This window comes from Pantherophis guttatus, chromosome 1 (assembly GCF_059756535.1).
Source record: "Pantherophis guttatus breed Tessera chromosome 1, ASM5975653v1, whole genome shotgun sequence".
Taxonomy (NCBI): Eukaryota; Metazoa; Chordata; class Lepidosauria; order Squamata; family Colubridae; genus Pantherophis; species Pantherophis guttatus.
This window is the reverse complement of record NC_142063.1, coordinates 179870137-179896671: the sequence shown is the minus strand read 5'-3', so window position 1 is coordinate 179896671 and position 26535 is coordinate 179870137. Positions and strand designations below refer to the sequence as shown.

General features: G+C 44.2%; 1 protein-coding gene across 3 annotated transcripts in view; it reads right to left on the bottom strand.

Moving 5' to 3' along the window:
• Positions 1-1757: 1757 nt before the first annotated feature.
• Positions 1758-26535, bottom strand: part of UGT1A1 (UDP glucuronosyltransferase family 1 member A1) — a 39860-nt gene continuing 15082 nt past the window's right edge. Inside the window, exon 5 of one of the 3 annotated variants that reach the window (XM_034426211.3) lies at positions 1758-5841. In XM_034426211.3, the coding sequence (XP_034282102.2) occupies positions 5544-5841 (298 nt within the window). In that variant the 3' untranslated portion in view covers positions 1758-5543. Of the gene's footprint in view, positions 5842-18920; positions 19678-26535 lie in introns of those variants that run through there. The other 2 variants (XM_034426212.3, XM_034426213.2) reach the window with 2 other exon arrangements.

Below are 26535 nucleotides of genomic sequence, written 5' to 3'. Positions count from 1 at the left end.
CTTAGAGCTTGCCTATATTTTTATTCAATATTAACCAATTTATTTTTGTTTATTTGTTTGTTTGGTTGATTGGATTATTGATTTGTGTGCTATGTTGCCCTGGATCAGACTCCCCCTTAGTCAACTGGGGCATAGGACCAGACAGGAAGCTACTCATCAGTTCTTGCCTGCTCCCACATTGCCCTATTTACTTACTCACCATACCCCCATTATTTGATTTGGGCAACAGAGCTGATGGCTTCAAGGATGTCTTTTGCTTGGGAGATTGGCCTATGCCTTGTTACAGCTTTCAGTTCCTGGGTTCCCTCTCTCAGACCAGGGATCTGGACTTTCAACTTTCTACTTGGGATTTTAAAGTCTTTGTTCACCTGCATAGAGAAGAGTAGAAATGTGAGGCTTCCACAGGTCCAGTCATCTTTTACTGCTGAAAAGCAACTGTGTTGTGATCCCATGAATGGCTAAAGGGACTTTGGGTTCCAGGATATATGTAGCATAGGCTCTGTGTATATATGTGACTCTGCCTAGGAGGTAGGACCTACTAGTGGGAAGTGATGGTAGACAGTAACACTGAGACTGTGACAGGCAGAGATAGATAATGATATTAGGCAGGTTGAACATCAAGATGTCAGTGAGACTGCTTGAAGGGTTACCCTGATATCTGGCCTTCAGCACTCTCCCTCTTTAACAAATAATTTGATCCTCAATGGTCCTGGGCTCTGGCTGAAGTTTTTTTAATGTGAGGTCTGTTTATAATAAATCTGCCCTCACCCATGATCTTATTATCAAGGATGTGTGGAATAGCTGTTGTAATCCACAAATCACCAAGGGCTCTTAGAGGTACAGATGTGAGACAAATTTTTCACTACAGAAGAATTAATAGCAATAGAAGAGAAAGCAATTAATGGTCTGAGTACAACAACAAAGAAGAGTAACATAAAGAATGATTTCCAGACTCAAAAGCAAATTGAGGAAGAAAGGGAAGAAGAGGATACTGAAATGGATGAAGATAAAGAACAAGGAAGCACCAAAGAACAAACACCAACAGATAGTGCTCAATTAGCTGGAAAAATAAAGCACCAAATGAAAGATGCTGAAAGAACACGTTTGCCAAAGCTGAACCAAGTGAATAATAAGTTAATAATATTAACTTATATATATATATATTAATATAATATAATAATAATAATAAGTTAATCTTTAGTGAGATTCACAGCCTTTGAGGCTGGTTAATAGCTCAGTAGCTTGAGTCCTAACCAAGGACCTAGGAACTGTTAAGGTATCGTCGGAGGATGTAAGCTGTTCCGAGTAAGGTGGTTTTTTGTACAGTCAAAATGTTCAAGTCTGGCAGATTTAGAATTTCTAAATAGTGGGGTAGCCCTTTGGGTATTGCTCCAAGGGCTCCAATTACAATCGGGACAAACACGATTTCTTTTTCCACAGTCACTCAACTTCAATTTGCAAGTCCCGGTACTTTGTGATTTTTTTCTTGCTGCTTATCTTCAATCCGTGCATCACCAGGTATTGCAATGTCAATGAACCATACTTTTTTCTTTTCAACTATTGTTATGTCAGGTGTGTTGTGGACCAAGTGCCAGTCAGTCTGAATCCTAAAGTCGTACAAGATCTTGAGTTTCTCATTCTCTAAAACTTTCTCAACCTGATGTTCCAGGGTTATTTATTTATTTTTTATTATTATTATTATTATTATTATTATTATTATTATTATTATTATTATTATTATTATTATTATTATTCTCTATGGATTTCATCATCACAAGACCATCTGCTAAGAATTAAGCAATGTTTCTTTAAGGAGCAGCTTTCTGTAACTTCACCACCACCATCTTTACTAAACGCAAAGGAGATTCTAACACAGGAAGAAGCAAATTGCCCGGAGCTATGGATCACCAAAAGCAAATGCAGGAGACGCCATAAAAGAGGTAAAAGAGCGGGAATTTTCAATAAACTAAGGAAGAGGGGGAGCAAAAAAACCCCGCTCCCTTCAATCTTCCTTACTAATTTACGTTCACTTGCTAATAAGATGGATGAAATACTCCTTTTAAACAGATGCAATTCTGATTTTTACAATGCAGCAGCCCTATGCTTCATTGAATCCTGGCTAAATGAGGAAGATGATGACAACAGCATGCATATACCAAGGTTTCAGATAATAAGAGCAGACAGAATTGCAGAATCATCAGGTAAAAAGAAGGGAGGAGGCTTGTGTATATATATCAACAACAGCTGGTCTCAGGATATAACTATAATACATAAATTCTGTGATGAAAACTTAGAGTCTTTACTTATCAACTGTAAATCATTTTACTCTCCACATGAGTTCTCCTCATTTCTCCTAATTGCTGTTTATGTTCCTCCACAAGCCTGTGTAAACAAGGCATTATGAACTCTAACTGACCAGATTATGAAGGCTGAAGCCAAATACCCAGATTCACTGGCCATTATTTTAGGTGATTTCAACAAAGGAAAGAGCTTCCAAAATATTTTCAGCATGTCAATTGTCCCACTAGAGCAAGAATACTTTAGACCATTGCTACACAACACTAAAAGATGCTTATCGGTCTTTACCACAAGCAGCTGTGGGACACTCTGATCTTTGCATGATTCACCTTGTACCTGCCTACAGACAAAGACTTAAAACCACAAAACCAACAGTCAGTGAGGACCTGGATTGAGGAGGCAAAGTTAAGGACTGCCTTGACTGCACTGATTGGAATGTTTTTGAAAATATCTCTGCAGACATAGATGAACTTACAGATACTGTAACATCACATGTCAGCTTCTGTGAAGACCTATGTCTACAGACCAGGAACTTGTGAATACACAGTAAGAATAAACCTTGGTTCACAGCTAAACTTAAGCAGCTATATTGTACCAAAGAGGAAGCCTACAGAAAAGGTGATAGAATGCTGTACAATCAGGCCAGAAACGTATTAACAAGGGAGATCAGAGCAGCAAAAAGAAGCTACTCTGAAAAGCTAAGAAATCAGTTCTCAACAAGTGAACCAGCAAACAGGTGGAAAATTCTTAAAAATATCACCGGTTATGGCAAACCTCCTTCCCAGGCTGAAGGAAATCAACAACTGGCAGATGACCTGAACGTGTTTTACTGCAGGTTTGAAAGGAAACTACAGCCACCTATCTCCATAACCCCCATCCCAGACATACCAACAACAGCCAATCCTCCTGCAACTCCTCCTCCCATTGGGTTCACAACCCCTGGTGATCACAGAAAAGGAAGTGCAAGATCTATTTCACAGACAAAAGCCAGGAAAAGCACCAGGTCCAGACAAGATAACTCCTTGCTTAAAAGTCTGGGCTGACCAGTTGCCCCCACCCTTCACCCAAATCTTCAATAAATCACTAGAGATGTGCCATGTTCCTTCTTGCTTCAAATGCTTGAGGACCTGTATACTGCACGAGTCAAAAAGGGGGCTGTGAAAATATTTACAGAGCCCTCGCATCCTGGACATAAATTGTTTCAACTCCTACCCTCAAAACGACATTATAGAGCACTGCACACCAAGACAACTAGATACAAGAACAGTTTTTCCCCAATCACCATCACTCTGCTAAACAAATAATTCCCTCAACACTGTCAAACTATTCATATTAGGCTGCATTACTATTGCTATTGGTCTTCACATCGTTCCTGTCGCCCATCTCCTCCCATTTGTGACTGCATGACTGTAACTTTGTTATTTGTATCCTTGCAATTCATATTGTTTCCTAGTATGATTTGATTGCTTATTGTACCGTATGACTGTCACTGGGTATTGTGCCTTGTGATTCTTTGAGTGCATCTTGTCTTTTTATGTGCACTGAGGGCATACGCACCAAAGACAAATTCCTTGTGTGTCCAATCACACTTGGCCAATAAAGAATTCTATTGTATTCTAAAAAGAATAAAAAAGTACAGGCAGATAAGAGATTTTCACCTCAGGGTAGGAGAGAAGATATATTTATCTACCAAGTATTTGAAGTTACAGCTACCCTGCAAGAAACTGGGTCCCAAGTACAAAGGGCCATTCCCCATTGTGAAAGCAATTAATTCAGTTACAGTGGACCTCAAGCTTCCCCTATTGCTAAGGGAAATGCATCCAGTGTTTCATTGCAATTTGCTTAAACCAGTAGTAGGATTTGGGCTGAGGCTGGCTAGAAGGGAGGACTCCCAGACTAGTATTAGTGGAAGAGGAGGAGCATTATGAAATTAAGAGAATCTTAGATTCTAGGCCTTACAAAGGAAAATTACAATACCTAGTGCAATGGAGAGGTTACCCAATGTCAGAGGCACGGTGGGTGAAGGCTCAAAATATAAGAGCCAATAGACTAGTGAGGAGATTCATAAAAAATATCCACAGAAGCCTGGGACCCTTACTGGGAGGGGGAGGGAGTATAAAACCTAAAAGGGGTTAATGTATGTGCTTAATATCTTCCAAGTACCTTCCACTCGTTAGAGGGGGTCCGACTGTCAACTTCAAAGATAAATTGTGCTGATTTCAACCATTGCTGCTTCTCAGTTGCCACAGAGACTAAGGGGAGGGGAGCCACCTGTGGAATGCCGGCTCCAGACAGCAGACATCAACAAGAAGCCAGTTCTGTGAGAAATAAGGTCTTTCAGCCACCTGGGTTACTAAGGCCTGGGCCATTGCCAAAACAATATTCGGACTGCTGATTGGGCAATGTAATTTGAACTAATGAGGGGAGGAAAATTTAAGTGTTTTAACTATATAGCTATTGTGTGTGTGGGGGGGAGTTAATCAGAGTTGATTTTGCTTCAGTCTGTGCCGGTATGATATATTCAACAAAGCTTAGTAGAAAGAGACCAGAAAGATTCATGTCTGCTTGCTTGGATGGGTTCGTCAGTCAGGATCTTGACAGAAGACAAAGCTGATTTCTCAAGAGTTCCACAAACTACAGGATTGCAAAACATATTTATAGGCTAGCATGTTTTCCCGAAAATAAGACATTGTCTTATATTTTTTTGAACCCTGAAATAAGCGCTTGGCCTTATTGCCATGCGTTCAAAAGCCAGATTGGGTTTATTATCAGGGGATGTCTTATTTTGGGGAAAACAGGATATTAACTCCCTCAAATATGTTAATGTAGGCTTTAAATGATTCAAATGTTTTCTGCTTGATTTAAAAGATCACCTGAAGATTCTGATTCAGGTTCTGTTCAAGAGGTGCTTCACTTTAATCAAACCATTGACAAAACACCCTTTAAACTAGTTTTAAAAAGGACAGTTGTGTCCAATTTTATGAAAATCAAAACAGCCTTTATGCTGGCTTTTCATGGCATTTTGCATGAGAGCACATTTCCATTAAAGTAAGGTTGCCAGATAGAGCAAAGTGATACTTTTGACTGGATGCATCAAAGGAGAACACCTTACTTTTCTATGCTTCATTGCCACTTACAAACAAAAACAAGAACCCTTTCTTTATAATTGTGTGTGGATTGGTATAAATCTGTTTAAAAAATAATAGAATATCCTACCTCATTTTGATTTGACTCCCCCACCCCAATTATTGGGATTTTGACTTGCTTTTTTTGCTTAGTCTTGCACTTTTGCAGAAACACTTCTTGCAGCAAAACAGACAACCCTTCAGTGAGATAAACAGGAAAAGGAATGTTGCAGCCAAAAGGAGAGCAATGACATCAATAGAATAGTACTGGATCCAGTTGAGGTCATGAGCTGCTGGCCGCAAATGGGGAGCTCCCTTGTGCTTCATAACAAACTCCACCCAATGAACTGCCAGATCAAGAGGTTCAACAGGTCTGTCAAAGTGAAGAGATGAAAGACGCTGAATGTTCTCTTTATACCTAAAAGCATTATTAAATAGTAAGAGTTTAATTAAAATCCTCTCCAATAAAAAGATACCTAGGGAAATAAAGTACAAAAAAGCATGGTTGATGACTGAGTCATCTTCATATACATGATAGGGGATTAAGTGTGTGTTTATATCTATGCACATATAAAATCTCAAAGTTCAATTTATGGACACATCAGTGTAGTGGAACCCTGACAGTTATCACATTTTCCTTCAATGTTTTTCAAGTGCTATCCATGCAAAGCTTTGGTTTTCCATCCATTTAATCTGTCATCCAGCTGCTTTTCCTTATATTCTGCCTTTGTTTCTGTTGTTTTTATAATGTTCTCCGTTTTCACAGCCTGCAGCAATTTTTCTGTACTTTGGTTCACATAGTTATTCAAACTTCGTTTTTCTTCTTCTACAGTTTGATGGATTTGCAATAGCCCTCTGCCCCCTATTCTTCTTGGCAGATACAACCTGTCGATGTCACTTCATGGATGTAAAGTATGGTACATATTCAAAAGTTTACACTTTTCCAGTCCAAGTTTTCCAGTTCAGCCACAGTCCAGTTGATGATTCCAGATGGGTAGCATATCACTGGAACTGCCCATGTATTAATGGCTTTAATTATGTTTCCAGTGTTCAGTTTTGAATTTAATATTTTGCGGACCCTCCTGATATATTCCTTTTGCATTGACTCTTTGACTTTTCCATTCAAGATATTATATGCTTCCAATATGCCTAGGTATTTGTAGCCATTATCCTTTGCTAATGTTTTCATGATGCTTCCATTTCCCAGTTCTATTCCTTCTATCTTTTCCATTTTTCCTTACTGCATGAAAAGTATAATACAGGGGTGTCAAATTCAAGGCCCACGGGCCAGATCCGGCCTGCAGGGTTCTTAGACCCTGGGGCTGGCCTGGAAATAGCAAAGGACCAGCCTGCGGTGCCTCTGCTAGCGAAAATGGGACATCCTCCCCCCGCAACTCATTTTTGGTCTGGACAGCCTCCTGCAAAATTCTGCAGCAAACATAATTCCCTCACTATCCTGCTTTCCAGCTGTTCTCCGGCATGCAGGTGTAGGAAGTTAGCACCCACCCCTTTCCTGGAAGAGTGAAATATTTTAGGAAATATGAAAAAGGCAGAATATTATATTTCCCTGGATGAGAAATGGAGAAGCATATTTTACAGACAAAGCAGCTCCCACCTTCCTGCCCCCCACCCTTTGTCAATGGGCCATTAAGGCCTGGGCCAGTCTATTCTACATAACAAAGATCTGCCTCCTTCAGGCAGAGCCATAGTAGGAATTGCCAAAGATCCAACAAAGATAGGATTAGCCCTCTACACAATAGCAGCAGAAACTCACCACATGTGACCTGGGAAGCACATGTGACCATCAGCCAGCAAGGCCCCCACCCCTTGGGAGTCTGACAACCAATCAGGATACTCTTTCGGGGCCCCAAGAAATGCAGAGCCAGAGAGAGCATAAAAACCCGAGGATTTACTGTATCTGCCCCCTTTTCTGTTCAGGAACTCAAGCCATGTGATCCTGTCCACCATTAAACCATCTTTCCAAGCAGTCTCCATGTTTCCAGTGTCTTTTTCCCCACTTGGAGCAGAACCTAGAAGGATGTTTCTTCCAACAATGGGCAATAAAAGAGCATGTGACTACCAGTAAAAAAAAAAGTTCAGTCAGACCTTCTAACTTTGAGAGATCTTTTTCCCCTGAGAAGTTGGAAGGTCTGATTGCATTTTTAAAAAACTGGTAGTTACATAGTCTTCTTTTCTTGCCCTGCACGCAGGAGAACAGAGCTGGAAAGCAGGATAGTGAGGGAATTCAGGTTGCTCTGGAATGGGATGGAAGTGAGGATTTTGCATTATGATTCCTCTGGAATGGGGTGGAAGTGAGGATTTTGCATTATGATTGCTCATAAGTAAGTAAAAACCAGTAAAAGAGGAATGGAAAAATCCCTATCTATAGATCAGCATTTTTCAGTCTTGGCAAGTTTAAGACAGGTGAACTTCATGCTGCCTGGGGAATTCTGGGAATTGAAGTCCATGTACCTTAAAGTTGCCAAAGTTGAGAAGCATGGGTCTACACTAGAGTTTAGGATTTCCATTCCTGTTTTATTTAGAGTTTGGTGCAATTAAATAAATCAGTTGTGGTTTCGTTAACAAGTAGTGATTAAAGCGATATGAACCATTACTGGACTTTTTGTGAGAAACTGAAATTAAAAGTTGATCTGGGCGAAGTCCCCAGAGTTTTTGTTTTACTCGTGGGGACGAAGCAGGATGAGGCTCCCTATTCTGCTCGCCGCTGCTCCGGGCTTCGGGAGAACTCTGCTTTTTGCAGAGCCAGGCGACGGGACCAAGCCACTCAATGAAAATTAACAGATTGTTTAAACAAATAGGATGAGATCCGGACTCTGGACCCTAAATCGCAAGTATTTCTAACAATTTTATAAGTGATCTTAAAAGCGAAGGAAAAAAGTTTAAAATGGCAACTGGCTGAGGCTTGAGAAGAAGAAAGCTGAAAGCGAAAGTCCTTCCGCCTGAATAGTTTAACAAGCTACAAAGTAGCAGAAATAATAGTGCTGGCTAGAATTGAAAAGAAAATTTTCTACTTTATGTTTCTTTCTTCTTGGAGATTTGATATTGATATTGTTTGGAGAGAAGTCTTTTTCTTTAAAAAGAGTCTGTCTGTGTGGCAGGATGGCGTTAAAACTGACAAAGCCAGACAAACAAGCCGCGGGGGGGGGGTTCCCCCATTTACAAATCACATGAACAAGTTTTGAATTTGCAGACTCAGAAGAATGGTTTTAACTTAAAAGAATTTGTCTTGGAGGAGATGGCAAGACATGATGAGATTGTGAACCAGAATCTTGAAAAATTCAGGCAGGAAATTAAAGAGTTGGTACAACAAAGATATGCCAATTTGAAACAAGAGTTTGTAACAGCTTTGAAAACTTTTTCAGAAATAGTTATAAAGATGGATAAAGATACTAACTTAGAACTAGAGTCTAAAATGGAGGAAGTTGATCATAAAATTTATAATTTGGACAATAAAATACAAAGAATTGAAAATGATTTGATAAATATTCAAGACAATAGCTCAGAAGTAAAGTCTAAAAAGGAAGCTGATCACGAGACTTACAATGCAGATAATATAAAACAAAGGATTGAAAAAGAAGTTACAATGATGCAATACAGGTCCATGGAATTTGCGGTCAGAATGAGGGGATTACAGGAAAATAATAGAGATGATTTGAGAAAGATGTCTGCTGAAGTTCTGGCTGTAATTTTAAAGGTTCGTCCTGAAGAGGTATCCTGTAAGATTGATAAGGCCTACAGAATAAATTCTTGGATTGCAAAGCAAAGGTAGTTGCCTAGAGATGTGGTGATTTACTTTACAGATAAAGGAACAAGAAATGATATTGTGCAAAAATCTTTTAACTCTACTTTAGAACTGAATGGAAGAAAGATTTGGATATATAAAGAGCTGCCGTCCAAGATGTTAAAAGATAGAAAGCAATTTGGATTTTTGGTGACTGAGCTAAAGAAACAAAACATCCCATTTAGGTGGGATGCTCCAGTTGGTATAATATTGAAATACCAAGGAGAAAGATATCAATTAAATACTGTTGAAAAAGCGGAAGAATTTTACTACAAGGTTCTTAAAATGGATTTAACATCTCCATGTATGCCATCAGTGTTAGGAACACAGGAGGGGAATAAAGAAATGTAAAATGAACAAGAGACTGAAACCCAGGCTAAGCAGATGGAGATGGAGATAATGGAAAAACAACAAGTCACAGAGGCTCCTTTGGACGAGCCGCTTTTGGATTCTCCTTTAAAGGTTATAGCTGGATTACTTACAAATACAAGAGAGGCGGCTTTGCATTTTAATGCGATGTTACATCAAGTTACAGACCAGCATGGAAATCAATCAGCTGATATACAAGTTCTAGAAAGGCATCCAGGATGGAGATCTAAACCACAAAAAGTTAAGAAAAGAAGAAGCAGGTCCTACAAAACTAAAAAATTTTAGACTAAACAACAGTCTAATGCCAGTTACTTAAGATGATTAAAATGAAAATATAGCTGAGGTAAATTATTGACTTGTACTATTTTGAGAAGAATGACAGATCTCTGCAGTGCTGTGCTTTAGGGATGTGGAAGAAGGCCTCTAACTGAGTGGATTGGAACTTTCTATTTTGTACTCTTTGTAAAACGGATTACGTATATGTTGAGCTATAAGGCACGAGAATTATGGTGGGGCATGCAGAAGATCTGGTTGTTACCCTAACACGGTGGTTGGAATTAATAATCTAGATGAAAGACACTACAGAAGATATCATATGGAATATAAATATAAAGTCACTCGGGTGGTTTTTTATATATGACAACATTTATTACTGATGGGGGCAGATGGTAATTGAAGATACTGAATATACTGTTGGAAACAGAACTTGATGTTATCCTAACATGGGCGATGGAATTAATAATCTAGCTGAAAGACATTACAGAAGATATTATATGGATTGCAAACTTAAAGTCATTTGAGGTTTCTGTTTATATATGGAAATATTTTTAAGTGGTGTGGTGTGGGCAGAAGAACGAAGATATTAAAATATTATATATGTTAGACCTGTAGCAAAATGGGTGGAGATAGGTTAGGTTACTGATTGTTTAGCTTAGTAAAAGGGATGTTATGTTTAGATATAAAAATATGTAAAAGATTTGAATTAAGAGATATATGTATGGGGGTGGAGGAAATGCGTAGATTATGAGTTGAATAAATGCTAAATTAGGAATTGTTATAAAGTTTTATAGCTGAAGGTTGCTTTGAAATGTATAGTATAAGGGGGATATAATAACAATGTTAGAAAGAAAAGGTTAGCATGTGGGGGTGCTGTAAAAGGATGGTAAAGTATTATTTAACGTGATATCAATGATTTTATCTTGAAGAAGCCATGGGGGGAGGGAAGGGGGAGGGGGGAGAGGGAGGAGGGGGGGAGAGGGGGAAAGGGGGGAAAAACTTGTATTTGAAAAACTTTTTCAATAAAAAAAAAGTTGATCTGGAGCTTTGATGATTAGATATGGGATTATGGAAATAATGTAGACAAATGTTAATCTTAGAGTAAGAGTACTGATGTATTTTTTACTTATATCTGTACCAAAGATCTTTTTTTTCCAGTTTTCCTTCTTTCCCCTTTTTTTCTTATACTTTCACTCGTTTTCTTTCCTGAGCCTTTTCTTTTTTCAAATCTTTTTATTTGTTTATCTCTTAGCTTTGTATTTCTTTGATGTATGAAGGATCAAAGACTCAGTCATTATATTTCTGCATTCCTTATTTACAGAAATCATATCAAAATTTAGAATAAAAACCAATGGGAGCTATCTCATATAAGGCAGGCTCTGAGTAACCAAAAAGTATTTATCGATAGAAGAGAATATTTGTAGCTCAGGGTTGAAATGAGGGGTCTTTGGTGCTCTATGAGCTTGCTTGTTTTCTCGCAGAAGTTTCATTACTGTAACTAAGTAACTTCAACAGTGCTAGTAAGGAGTGCTGTTTGCTGTCAGTTTATATTCTGGTGACTTGCTTGTCTATGTGGGTGGGGATGATCTTAGAGATTCTTTGGTTGGGCTGTTTACTGATGGCTCTTTGGCAGTTTCTTGATTGGGGTATTGTTTACTTCACTGTTGATCTGAAGTTAACCTTGGAGTTAATCTATGCTGATCTGGGTGCTGATTACTAATGGAGTCTCATTGTTCTGTTTTGGGCTGGTTGATTATCTCTTTTGCATAGACTATAGATGTTGTTGATATCTATTGATGGCTGATTTGCCAGGCTTCTAGAAATTTCCTGGCATTTTTGGACTTGGCCTGGTCTAGAATTGTCACATTTTCCCAATTGAAAGTATGGTTAAATCTGTCTATATGTTGTGAAATTAAAGAATTTTCGTCGTGCCTTCTGACTGCCAGTTGGTGTTCATGCATGCATTCTGCCAGTCTTCTGTCTGTTTGTCGTACATAGTGGTTGTTATAGTTCTTACATTGTATGTTGTAGATGACTCCTGTTTTTTATTCTGGGGTTGCTGGGTCTTTTGGTTTGCGTCATCTCATACAGTACTGTTTCATTGAGAAGTCATGTATTTCTTTCTATTCTTTGTTTTCTTTTTAGGGTTCTTTCCAGTTTTTATAAAAATGTAGACAAATAAAGAAGAAGAAATATGAACAAAATACTATAGCATCACAGAAAATGTAATATAATTCATATTAACATGTTTAGGATAGAGGTACCAGGAGAATGATGAAAGATCTGGTAAGATTTTCGCTAATAGTTCAAAGCAAAAGAAAGATAGGATAATTATTCCAATTATTAGAGGTGAAAGAGATAAAATATATAAAACTTCAAGAAATAAAAATTGTCAATGTATTAAATTCTGTTCAGGATATATAGTATACCCAGGAATGTATCAAATGAAGATATAGAGGCCTTTGTAAACAATGCACAAAAATGACATTTATTTGCCCCACTAACTGAGGCAGAGATTAAACAAATAATTTTAAAAATCACAATTGTTATAAACATTTATAAATCTATGGGTGCCAAAATGTTGTCAATTGTATGATGACATATTTGATAAGGGAATATTATCATAGAGATTTAATCAGGCTTATATCACGATAGTATTAAAATCTGGTAAAGATCATACCCAATGTGCCAATTTATTGTCCAAACTCATTGATTAATGCCGAAACAAATATCTTAATAGCAGCACTAGGAAATAGATTATAGCAAGTGTTACCATTCATTATTAAGAAAGATCAAGCAGGTTATATAAATATTAGGCAAAGAGCAAGCTATATTAGGTTAGTTTTAAATTTAATAGACTTGAATAAAAATGAAGGTGTAATCCTGTCATTAGATACTGAAAAATTATTTGATAAAATATATAAACAGTACATGTTTGCAGTTTTAAACAAGCTTAGACAGCCACTTGTCTGGAATGGTATAAGGTCTCCTGCTTGAGCAGGGGTTTGGGCTAGAAGACCTCCAAAGTCCAACTATTATTCTATAATTCTGTAAAGACATTATATTAGTTGTGCACATCTAAAGTAAAGGTTTATGGTTAGTTTAGTGCTACTTTCCCATTATTTAGAAGAATGTCCACTGTCACCTTTGCATTTAGATATTTGTGTGGAACCCTTGGCTTGTGCTATTACACAACATCGGGAGATTAATGGAGTTGTACATAATTCAGTACAACAAAAACTGTGCAGGTAACAGTCTTCTACCCTGTTTCCCCCAAAATAAGACATCCTCTGATAATAAGCCCAATCAGGCTTTTGAGCGCATGGCAATAAGGTCATTTCAGGGTTCAAAAAAATATAAGACAGGGTCTTATTTTCGGGGAAACACACTATTTCTAAACCTTACACTGCTATGCATATGTTGATGCATTTAGTAACATAACTGGATATTCTGTTAACTGGTCCAAATTGGAGTTGATGCTAATAATGAAAATCTGTTTACCCATCCATTTAAGAAATATCAGTTCTGAATGTGCTTGTCAGCCAGATCTCCAGCCTAGGTGTCAATTTGCAAAGCTTTCCTGATCTGCTCCCGAGTTGCCATAGGCAGGGGGATAGGAAATCGCGCCTCACAGTTGCACTGAGGAATTCACACCTCAGTCAAAACAAAACACATCCTAGCTGCCCAAAGTCAAGGCCATCTCCATGGAGACCCGCAATGGCCAGAAGGAGTGACTTCTACCACCCACAAAATTGCTTCGTTGCGGAATGTGACTGGTGACCCACCTTGGGGGGAGGGGGCAACAGCGTCAGAGGAAAGGCGTGAACTGGGCAAAGTCAGAGTTGGCTTCATTTAATTCGTGCCAACATGGCACTCCTAATAAACAACCGGATTTTTCTTGCTAAATGGCTTGGGGCTCCTGCTTTTGCTAGGGCATTGGTCGGAACCTTGACATCAAGCCAACTCTCCAAAAACTAACAAAAAATGACCGGGATTCCTGAGCCCCGGACTCTCCACTTGCTCTCTGATACCTGGGGTGCGAGGAGAGAAACTCAGGCCACCATGGCAAAGGGTGGAATCTCTGAAGAAAGCCTGCTCCTGGCAACCCAGGAGGAAGGTTCTTACTCCAAGACAGGGAACTCCAGTAATCAGCAGCCCAATCGGAACCCAAGTGCAGCCATCTCTGACCATGGAAACCGAGACGTCCAGGATGCCCACCTCAGTGACCGAAGCAGAAAGGGTGTCAACTCGCAAAGCATTCCTGACCTGCTCTCGAGTTGCCATAGGCGGGGGATGGGGAATCAAGCCTTGCAGCTTCATCGAGGAACTTGCATTTTAGTCAGAACAAAGCACATTCCAGCCAGCAATGTCAAGGTCATCTCCATGGAGATCCACAGTGGCGGAGGGAGTGACTTCTACAACCCACAAAATTGCTTTGTTGGAGAATGTGACTGAGGACACACTTTGGGGGGAGGGGGAAACAGGGTCAGAGCCAAGGCATGAATTAAGTGAGGTCAGAATTGGCTTTACTTGGTCCGTGCCAAAATGAAGCTCCTAATAAATAACTGGATTTCTTTTGGAGTTTGGCTTGAGGCTCATGATTTAATTAGGGCATTGGTCGGAACCCTAACAGCAAGCCAACTCTCCCAAAACTAATCAAAACAACTGGGATTCCTGAGGCTGGGCTCTCCATTCGCTCCCCAACACCTGTGGTACATGGAGAGAAACTCAGGCTACCAAGGCAGAGGGCAGACTACCTGAAGAGAGCCTACTCCAGGCGACCCAGAGCGGGGCAGAACATGGCTCTACCCAGGGAACTCCAGGAACCAGCAGACCAATTGGAACCAAATTGCAGCTCTCTCTGGACATCAAAGCTGAGACAGCCGAGATGCCTGCCTCAGCGACCGAAACAAAAAGGGATGAGTATTGGTAGAAAAAAGTTCCTAAAGTGGCTGAGGTTGAGCTCCTTCACCCTAGCACCCGAGAAACCCGAGCGAGCTAGGAAGACTGGAATGGATGAGGGATTGGGAAGAGGCCAGACTCCCAAAAACTCTGATGGAACCTTTGGGAGGATCCTTAGAACAACTGAGGGAGAACTTTGACCAAACCACCCTTTGTGATGAGAGGCTGTCATGCTGCCCAAAAGAAGAGGGGGATTGCAACTGAGCCCTTTGAAGTGAGGAGAAGCAGACAGAAATTCAACCCCCCTTCTCCACCCATCAGAATGAGACTGAGACTGCTACTGGTGGCTCCTCCGCACAAAAGGCAAGCTGCCCAAGGCAGGCGCCCCCCCCTCTACAAAATAGAGCCAAGGGAGACCACCAATCACACCAAGCACAGGAATATGGGGGCCAACATGATGAGGGAGGAGCAGTGCTAAACAAACTGCCCCAATTCAGGAGGAAATTCGATGGGGACTCAGATCAACTGGCTCTATTCCTTGACTCTGCTAGAGTCCACCTAGAGCGCTATGGACACCTTTATCCTTCACACAGAGCCATGGTGAATACCATCACTGGGGGACTAGAGGGAGAAGCAAAGGAATGGCTAACAGCCCTCATAAGAGGAGAGCCCTCCAGCTGCAAGACATTGACAACTTTCTACAAGAACTAGAAGCCAGATTTGAGGAGGTGGGGGAGGATCAGTACATGGAGGATGAGCTTCGAAACCTAAAGAAAGAGGGTGACCCATTAAGGAACACCTCCGTGAATTCAGAAGAGTTGTGGGGAAGCTACCCGCTTTGCCAGAGTGACTATTAGTTCACTTTTTCAGAACATACCTGGACAAGCAAATAGCCCAAGTTACTGCCTATTGGGACATTTCAAACCGACTCTCTGAGTGGTTCCAAGTAGCCACAAAAGTTGACTGCGGATTGCACACCAACAACATGTGGAAGCAACCGGATACAAGGAGAGAGGACAACCAGACGGAGACCATCCGGTTGACGGGAGGCCATAGCAGCACAGCTGGTCCCAAGACCAACCTTCCCATGAAGCCAGTTGAAATGCTACAGATACAGAGGGATGGGCCACATTTCATCAGCATGTGTGACCCCAGCTCTGAAACCCAAGCCAGAGCCATTACCCAACCGGAATGAGGCCCCAGGTGTGCCACCGACACATCCCAAAAAGCCCTCCAGGCTGTAGATGTCCCTCCCCACCCAGCTGAAGGGGAGGGGACTCCAGCCAATTAACGAACAATTGCCGGATCCCTATGACAGTGAGGACGAAGGTGAAAATGACCTGATGGTGAGTGAACCAATCCACCCCTTTGTCCTCCCAACATGCCTCACAACCCCATAAACAGGGACTGAGAGTACTTTGCAATCCCTAAAAGACTCAGGCTGCACTAGATGCTTGATTAACCTAACCATGGTCCTGAAACTGGGGATTAGAGTGAAGAAACTGGCCCACCTGATCAGTTTCGAACAGGTCAATGGGTCCCTAATGGGGGGGACTATATGCCACCCACCTGTGAGGCTAGAGCTAGCGGACCACTGGGAAGCAATTCGATTCATAATAGCCCCCAAAATGACAGATGCGGTCATACTGGGGCTCTCTTGGCTAGACAAGTGGGGTCTGACAATCTGGTGGCAAGGGGGCAGCCGAAGGCTGAGGATAGCAAGAGGACCCCAACCCAATCCACACCAGCAAATAGAAGCATCTCCCACCCAGGAAACCCCCCCCCCAAAGGCCCCACCAGAACAATTGGCAGCCACCTCTGACAAAACCCCAGAGGTCGAACAGATCCCCAAAGAACATTAGGATCTTCAGCGAGGCCGAGTACAACGTCCTACCCCCCCACGAGACGGATTGTGCCATCAAAATCATCCCCAAGGCAAAACTACCCAAACCCAAATTGTATACCATGACGCCCTGGGAAATGCAAAAAACGCACAAATACACAGACAAAAACCTAGCAAGGGGGTTCATCGAATCAGCCAAGCCATGGGTTGCAGCCCCAGTCCTATTTAAAGAAAAAAAAGATGGAACTATGAGATTATGTTTGGATTTTAGGGGTATAAACTGCATTAGTGTATACAACCTATACCCCTTCCCTCTTATGAAGGACATACTGTCTCACCTAGCCAAGGGCCTTTGCTAAATTAGACCTCGGAGAAGCATACTACCAAGTCTGCAACAGGGAGGGAGATGAATGGAAAACAGCATTCAACTGCCCCCTAGGGAGCTTCCAATTCAAAGTAATGCCTTTCGGACTGCAGGGCTCCCCAGTGGTGTTTATGCAATTAATAAATGAGATGCTGCATGAGCACCTCTATAAGGGAGTCCTTGTCTACCTGGATGGCATCCTCATCTACACTGAGACCATCGAGGACTCCTAGTCTGCCAGGTACTAGAAAAACTTCTGGTGGCAAACTTGTCGACAAGCTGTCAAAATGGGAATTTCAACACACACAGCTAGACTACCTGGGCTACCAAGGGTCAAATGAGGGCATAGAGATGGACCCAGCCAAAGTACAAGCCGCCTAGGCTGGCAGCCCCCTCACACCCTACAGACAGCTACAAAGCTTCCTAGGATTCGCAAACTTTTACAGGCAATTCATCCCCTCCTTCGCAAAGACTGGCAAACCCATAACAGACCTCCTAAAGACAGGGGGCCAGGGATAAAGCCCCACCCGGAACAACCCATACAGTGGGACCTAACCTGCCAAAAGGCATTCAAAACACTAAAAAAACTTTTTGTAAAGGAACTGGTGCTGAAGCATCCTGACCCAGAACAACCCTTCGTCATTCAAGCAGACGCCAGTGACATGGCAGTGGGAGCAGTGCTACTCCAAAGGAATAGCTAAGGAAAATTACAGCCCTGCGCCTACACCTCCTGCAAACTCTCAGACACAGAGAGGTGATGGGCTGCATGGGAAAAAGAGGCTTTTGTGGTAAGATGGGCACTGCTAACCTGGTGCCACCTGCTGGAAGGGGGGGAGAAACCGTTTGAAGTCTGGACTGACCACAAACATCTGGAGACCCTTAGGACCCTGTGGAAACTATTGCCCAAACAAGTCCACTGGGCTCAATACTTCAACTGATTCAATTTCATGCTAAAATACATCCTGGGGGCAGGGGGAAGGATTTTCCTAGCTGATGCCCTCTTCTGCATGCCCCAGTAGAAGTGCGAACAGGAGGAGGTAGTAGACGCCATCATTCCCCCTACCCAAACAGCAGCCCAAGTGACCACCAGACGACAATGCCACGACTGGCAAGTCCGACCCGCAAGCGATCTAACTACAAAACTCAAAACCAAACTGCTAGCAGACTCCTGGTTCCGTGACAACCAACATCTTGAAAATAAGGGAGGACCTAGTGTGGAAGGAAACAAAACTCTGAGTCCCCAAATCCCTCCGTACCTCAATTCTCCAAAGAAGTCATGATGTCAAATTGGCGTGCCACTTTGGATTCCTAAAAACTTTACACTTAGTGAGGAGACAATTTTGGTGGCCTGGCATTTAGAAAGATGTGGACAGTTATGTAAAAAGCTGCACCATCTGTGCCACCAGGAAACCCCCCAGGTTGCTGCAACAGGTGACAGAGCCAAAGAGACCATGGGAGGAAATTGCAATGGACTTTATAGTGGAGTTGCCAAAGAGCAGGGAGAACATTGTGATCTGGACTGTGATTGACTTATTCTCCAAGCAGACACACTTCATACCCTGTAGCAGACTACCCTTTAGCTAGCCAAGCTGTTCCTGAAGCACATCTACCACCTGCACAGAATCATTTTGGACAGAAGGGTCCAGTTCACAGCTAAGTTCTGGAGGGAGTTCTTGCGATCCATTGGGTCGGCCCAGGGCCTTAGCTCGTCTTTCCATCCAAGTTCCAATAACGGTGTGGAGAGACTTAACACCATGACAGTACCTGAGGTACTACGTGAACTACCAACAGTCCAATTGGGTGGACTTCCTGCCATTTGCAGAGGTGCTTACAATAATGCTGTTCACAGTAGCATGGGAATAGCCCCTTTCAAAGTAGTAAGTGGTATGGACTTTGTCCCAATGCTAGAATATCCAAGGGAAACCCGCCCACCCCCGTCCTCAGTCAGTTTGACTGATTGGCTGTCAACGCTAAAAGTGGCATGGGAAAACATCAAGAAAGTGCTAGCTAAAGCGGCGCAGACCTACAAGCAACAGGGAGACAAAAACCAAGCCCCACAATGGCCATTCCAGTTGGGGGAGAAAGTTTACCTCTCTACCAAATACTTAAGGTTAAAGCTCCCCAGCAAGAAGCTGGGACCTAAATTCATGGGCCCATTCCCCATAGTAAAGATTATCAACCCGGTCACGGTGCAATTGAAACTGCCCTGACTGCTGGGGAGAATACATCCAGTATTCCACACAGCAGCCTCTTAAAACCTGTGGTTGGGTTGACCCTGAGACCATCACCCCATGAGCTCCTGGATCCAGTGGTAATAGGGGACCAAACCCATTACAAGATGCAATGCATTCTCGACTCTGGGTGGCACAGGGGGAAACTCCAATATTTAATCAAGTGGAGGGGCTACCCTCTATCAGAGGTGTTCTAGGTAAAGAGCAGAAACATCCAAGCTGATCGCCTCATAGGCACATTCCACGAAAAGAACCCCACCAAGCCTGGGATGGGATCACACACTTAAAAAGAACGTTGTCTTACCTGAACATTCCTTTTCAGCTCTCTGCGACTGCAATCCACATCTGGGTTGCTTTCCTCATTGCTTCTCTTTGACTGGGTGATATTTTTCAACTGTCTGTCTCCATGCTGTGGCCACGCCCCACTTTCCCATGATGCACCAGTCTTTGAACGAAGGCGTGACCACCTAAATGAAAAAAATAATACTGTTCAGAATAAACAGTAAAGCACACAAAGTTGCACTCCGGAACCAGTGCGAAGCCAAAACAGTGAAAAAAACCCAACAGGGTGGGAGTGGATTGCAGTCACAGAGAGCTGAAAAGGAACGTTCAGGTAAGACAACGTTCTTTTTCCAGCGCTCTGCTCCTGCAATCCACATCTGGGATATACCAAAGTTCAGATCCCGAGGGTGGGAAACTAATTGGGCCCAGAGCCCTGGACCTCAAGGACGCTTTGCAGGACACGTCGGCCAAAGGAAGCTTCGGCAGAAGCATAAGCATCAATCCGATAGTGCCTGATGAAAGGTGTCACAGAAGACCAAGTAGCGGCCCGACATATGTCGGAAACTGAAGCCTGCGTAGCCCAGGCGGCCGACGATGCCGCACTACGTGTAGAGTGAGGTAAGATTCGACCCGGCACAGGTCCAGAGTGTTGTTTGTAAGCTGTAGCTATGCACGTCTTAATCCACCTGCCCACTGTGGATGGAGAAATCTTCTGGCCCAAGGACGGTGGATGAAAGGAAACCAGAAGAGCTTCAGTTTTCCGGATGGATTCAGTTCTGCGAATATAGCGACGTAGTGCTCTACGCACATCGAGGGTATGCCAGTCCTTTTCGCGTTGATGTTTCGGCAACGGGCAGAAGTCCGGGAGGATGAGTTCCTGAGCACGATGAAAATATGAGTTCACTTTGGGTAAGAATGCAGGATCCAGACGCAGTATCACTGTATTAGGCTGGAAAATACAGAGATCCTTCCTAATTGACAGAGCTGAGAATTCAGATACGCATCTGGCCAAGGTGACTGCCAAAAGAAGTTACCTTGAACGACAAAAATTTGAGAGGAATTGATCCCAGAGGTTCAAAAGGGGGAGACATCAGGGCCTGAAGGACGAAGGACAAGTCCCAGGTCAGATATCGATGCACAGGAGGAGGGCACAGATTCATAGCCCCGTGAAGGAACCCCTTAAGTAGGGGATGTAGAGATAAAGAGGAGTATGGAGGACACCTTATGACTGTAGAGAGTGCCGCCGTTTGACGACGAAGAGTAGACGGCGACAAGCCCTTGTCTAAACCAGCTTGCAAGAAACACAAGACGTCCTCTATCCGAGCTGAAGAAGGGTCCACCAGGTTGGCCGCACACCAGGTACAGAAGGACCTCCATGAAGACTCGTATATGCGCGATGTCGATGGCCTTTGCGAAGCTTGGATCGTACCTATGACGGAGTCGGGGAGCCGGTCCTTTCGCAAGATAACCCGCTCAAACGCCAAACGGCCAATCGTAGCCACCCTGGCTCTGGATGATCGATGGCTCCTTGATGGAGGGAGACACGTTCTGGTGGAATCAGCCAAGGCGGGCGGATCGATAGGGCCACAAGGTCCGCGTACCACTGCCGACGAGGCCAGTCGGGAGCCACCAAGATCAGCTCGGCCCGTTCCTCCAACAGCTTCCGAACCACCTGAGGAATCAAGGGAATCGGGGGAAAGGCGTACAAGAGCCCTGGAGGCCAACGGCACCGGAGCGCGTCGTGATCCACCGCTGTGTGGCATGGGTAATGAGTCACATACTGCGGTAGCTGTGTGTTCGACGGGCTGGCGAACAAGTCTATGACCGGCATGCCGAAGATGAGAGTGGCTTCGTGAAAAAGGTTTGGATCCAGCTGCCATTCCGATTGATCGAGGTTTTGCCTGCTGAGCCAATCTGCCCGCACGTTGTCCGCACCGGAAATGTGATCGGCTCTCAACGAGAGAACATGGCGTTCCGCCCAGTGGAATAGAGTTTCCGCTTCCAACATCAGAGCCCTCGAATGTGTCCCTCCTTCTTTGTTTACATGGGCCTTGGCTGTAATGTTGTCCGTGAGGACAAGAATGTGGTGACCCTCCAACTGAGGCTGAAAATGACGGAGGGCTAGCCGGATGGCCCTCAGTTCCAAGAGATTGATGTTGTGGTCTCTTTCTGAGACGGACCAGCGGCCCTGCACTACCTGATTTTGAAGGAGGGCTCCCCAGCCCCGAAGACTGGCATCCGAGGTCAGAGTCAGTCGGTTCCGTATTAGAAAATTGTACATTGTCTTTTTAAAAATTGGAAAATTCAATAAAGTATTTATAAAAAAAAAAGAAAAGAAAAGAAAATGCGAGCCCTTGTGGATGGCTGGACCCATCCACCACTGGAACGACAGACGAAGTTGAGGTGGAAGTGACACTTTGTGGAGGGAGTAGCTGCGGCCCGAATGTTGGAAAGGGAGCAGGAACCATTGCAACGGCCTCGCGTGACGTCGAGCCCATGGCACGATCGAGAAACACGAGATCATCCTCCCCAGTAGTTGTGAGAGCTGGAGAAGAGGAGTGGACCGATGAGATAGAATTTGACGTATCAGATCTCGAATGTTCAGGATTCTGTCTGGGGATAAGAAGACCTGACCTTGAATAGAATCGATCACTGCCCCCAAGTGTAGTAGCGACGTGGACGGGTGAAGGTGACTCTTTGGAAAATTTATGGAAAATCCGTGGTTCTGGAATACCGTGATGACGAGTCGAAGGTCTCGAGCTGCCTGACTCCTGGAAGATGACAAAACCAGGATATTGTCGAGATAACAGAGTACCCGTACCGGGATCTTCCTGAGGGAAGCCGCCACGACTGCTACTAATTTGGTGAAGGTCCTTGGGGCAGAGGATAAGCCAAAGGGCATTGCGCAATATTGATAATGGTCTTCCCCAATTTGAAAGCGTAGAAATTTCCTGTGTGCCAGCAATACTGGGACATGCAGATATGCCTCCCTGAGGTCGACTGATTGAAGGAGGTCTCCACGACGAATCCCCCCTAGGATGGACCCCAGGGAGTGCATCTTGAATCTGCGATAACAAACGGAGAGGTTGAGATGTTTTAAGTTCAAGATGGCCCTCCAACCTCCGGAGTTTTTCGGGACAAGGAAGAGAGTTGAGTAGAAGCCCAAGCCATGTTGTTCCGGCGGGACCTTCTCTATTGCTCTGATGTGGAGTAGATGTAAGATCTGCTCCTGTAGAAGGCGACCCATTTCGGGCAAGCGCGGCACAGGACAACGAACGTGGTGAGAAGGAGGACGTCCCAGGAATTCGATCGACAAGCCGGCGGACACCGTACGGAGAATCCATGCATCCGTGGTCGACTGCTCCCATTGATGATAAAAGAGTTGCAGGCGACCGCCGATGGGATCCTGCGACCTGCAGTCATTTCCCCCTGCGAAATTGACGGTATCCGGACCCCCGGAAGGGACGCTTGGAGGCAGCAGGGTTTCTGGACCTGTCGCGAAACTGCTGGCGATCGGAAGAGCGGTCGGAACCGAAGAATTGAGGGCGTTGCGAGTAGGTACCACCCGGTCCGGACGCCGCACGAAAGGACTGTCGTTGATAGTAAGGCGTATAACGCCGTTCCGGTCTGCGGTAAGAAGATGTTGGCATAATCTTCCGTTTGTCCTTATCCTCGATAAGAACAGGATCAAGAGCTGAGCCAAAAAGATTCGGAGCCTTGTATGGAGCCGCAGCCAATTGCCATTTGGCCTTGGAGTCGGCCCTCCAGTTCCTAAGCCAGAACAAGCGACGTGATGTTATTGACGAAGCCAAAGCCCTGGAGGCGAACTTCACGGAATTCAAAGAGGCGTCGGCCGAATACTCCGTAGCAGCCACAATTTTGTTTATGTCTTGATGTACGCGAGTATCTTCCGGTGGTAGTGTATCCTGAAGTTGCCTCAGCCAAAGCAGAGTTACTCGATTAAAAAATGACGTAGCGGTCGCGGTCTTGATCGCCCATGCCAAGGCTTGATGTTCTTTGCGAAAAGATAACTCAGACTTCCTGTCCTCCGATTTCAGACCGTCTAACGAGTCGGTAGACAGTAGTGAAGAAGAGGACAGATTGGCAATAGGTGTGTGTACGGCGGGCAAACTCAGCATTGCATCCAAGTCCGGTGCCGCGCAATACAGTTTTTTATCAATACTATTGGGGCCTGTAGACGAAGCTGGTTGAGACCAAGGAGACTGCAGGACGTCAGAAAAAAGCTGAGGACAGGGAATGAAGTCCCTGCCCGGTTTGGAGGATGAAAATAAAGCCTCGTGGGGAGCCGACGTGGATGCGGACTCAGACGCTGCCAGCGTTGAAACAGACATGTTCGTGATCTGACGCGCCTTATGCAGGAGGGATTTGAACAAGGAAGGCCTGAAAAGGCCAGCAAAGGCAGGGACATCAGGTGCAAGGCCCTTGTCTTCCGAAAACTCCAAGTCTTCCACTGTATCATCCCCTTGATCAGAGTCCTCTGAAGACTCGGGTGCCAGGTGGAGAGACGGTTTCGAAGGAGGCAAAGGAGTTGGTTGAGGCACCTGAAAGGAAGCCGATGGAGCTTGTAGAATGGACGGCTGTTGTATCCCTGCGGCCAACAGGGAGGATAAAGCATTAGACAGCAAGAGTTGCAAATCCACCTGGGAAGACAATAACTGGCCATCAGGTCCGCGAAGACCAGCTGCGGTTGGTGTGAAAGTCGCCTCAGGACGAGAAGTAGCAGGAGGGGTGGGAGCAATCAAACCCACCGACGAAACATCTGGCAGTGAAACAGAAGCTCTCTTGGATAGCAGACCAGAAAAACCAGGCTGAGCTGGAGCAGCAGCAGAGTCTCGATTGGGAGAAGGAGACGACGGATGTGGCGTCTGGTCGGTGGCAAAAACAGAGGCCAAGGTGGCCTGTCTGGCCTTGTCATATTGGCGCTCGAGAGCTCTGTGGCGTCGTTGAGCGTCCTTGTCCGCCGCTAACATAGACCTAGACTGGCGGGAGCTCTCAGAAATAGAAGCCGATTTGCCACGTGATTTGGACTTGTGTTTGGCCGGAGCCCTAGGTGGGCTAGGCTCATGTTCCATGTCAGACGACAGGTAAGCATCTGCCATATGTAAATAAAAATTATTTTTATTATTATTATTATTATTATTATTTTTAATTTGTTATTGTTTGTTATTGTATTTTGTTATTTTTATATATTCTTTTTTCTCCTTTTTTTTTTTTTAAAGAGAACAAAACAACTGGAACAATCTGACTTATATACACCCAGCCAGCAAGGAAAGGCTAAAGGGTAACTGCTGCAGCGTAGCCAAGCTGGTGAATAACAAGGAAAAGGCTGGCTAAAGAGTCTGATTTCGCTAAGGACCCAAAGTCAGAGGGCCAACATGCGATTGCCACAAACAATTGAAAAGTATTCACAGCAGAGCGCACACCAAGGTTAATCCTAAAGTAAGGAAATAGGGCAATAGGACAATGACGGTCCGTCAAAAAAGCGGATAGCTTCAATTCTGCCGTCAGGAATGTGTCCCTCTCGTAGAAAAAAAATTACCGCCAAAACAACAAACCAAAATGGCGGCCGCGTCGCAGTAAAATGGCCGACAGCGCAGGGAGGCAAGCGATGGTAAGGGGATAAATGTGCGGCAGGAAACAGATAATAAAACTGTCCCAGGCGCCGCCCGAGGGCCGGTCACCAGCAAACCTCAACACCGTTGGAAGCGCAGTGCTTCTGGGCGATCTGGCAGTAGATCGTAGCCTCCGACGCTGCTCAGATGTTGTAAACTCGAGTGGCAAATTCAAATTGCTGACGTGCTGCAAGCTCGCTCAAACACAATAACGGTGGAGGAAAACCAACATCAGAGCCTGCAGGGCAAACCTTGCAGAGAGCTCTGGAGCCGCCCTAAGACAGCCAGGAAAATTGAAAGAAACGGCGTGGGGGGGGGGAGATGCGGCAATCGCAAAAACCCCGCAGCACACGCCGGCGGCTAGAAGAGGATAGGGAACCGCCCCGAAGGGTCGGAATCCCGAGCTGCGATCGGCAGATAACAAGAATCCCGGGCGGAGGGCGGGTCGGATCCCCGAACACCTCTCTCACGCCCTGCAGCTCACAGCGAAAAGGCTCTCACCGAGTAAAAACAAAAGACTAAGAAAAATAAAGAAAAAAAGCCTAACTCAATGAAGCTAAAGTCCAAAAAATCAGCACGAAGAGAAAAGCACACCAGTCAGTCAGCGACTGAGTGAAAAGACTGGTGAATCATGGGAAAGTGGGGCGTGGCCACAGCACGGAGAGAGACAGTTGAAAAATATCACCCAGTCAAAGAGAAGCAATGAGGAAAGCAACCCAGATGTGGATTGCAGGAGCAGAGCGCTGGAAAAGATAGACTTATACTCAAATTATTTTTGTTTTGAACAGGCTGCCTTCCAGAAGAGAGGGAAGCCGAATGTCAACTCGTGAAGCTTTCCTGATCGGCTCCCGAATTGCCATAGGCAGGGGAATAGGAAATTGCACCTCGCAGTTGCACTGAGGAATTCACACATCAGTCAAAACAAAACACATCCTAGCCGCCCAAAGTCAAGGCTATCTTCACGGAGACCTGCCAGAAGGAGTGACTTCTACAACCCACAAAATTGCTACATTGGGGAATGTGACTGGTGACACATTTTGTGGGGAGGGGGCAACAGGGTCAGGGGCAAGGCACGAACTGGGGGAAGTCAGAGTTGGCTTTACTTAGTTCATGTCAACATGGCGCTCTTAATAAAACCAGATTTTTCTTGCTAAATGGTTGGGGCTCCTGCTTTTGTTACAGCATTGGTTGGAACCTTGACAATAGGTTTCTGCAGTGTGCTTGCTATTGGCTGACATAGAAACAGGGAGTGGGGCATGGGCACTTGGGATGGGGAAGCGAGCTAGTGTGTAGTAGTCCCATGAGAACTGGAAGGGAGGTTTGCACTCATGAATTATGGCACTGTTGAGTGGAGCTGTTTATACTCCGTCAAGGCCAAAAGTCCTGAGACTCCAGATGCGAGAAACACCT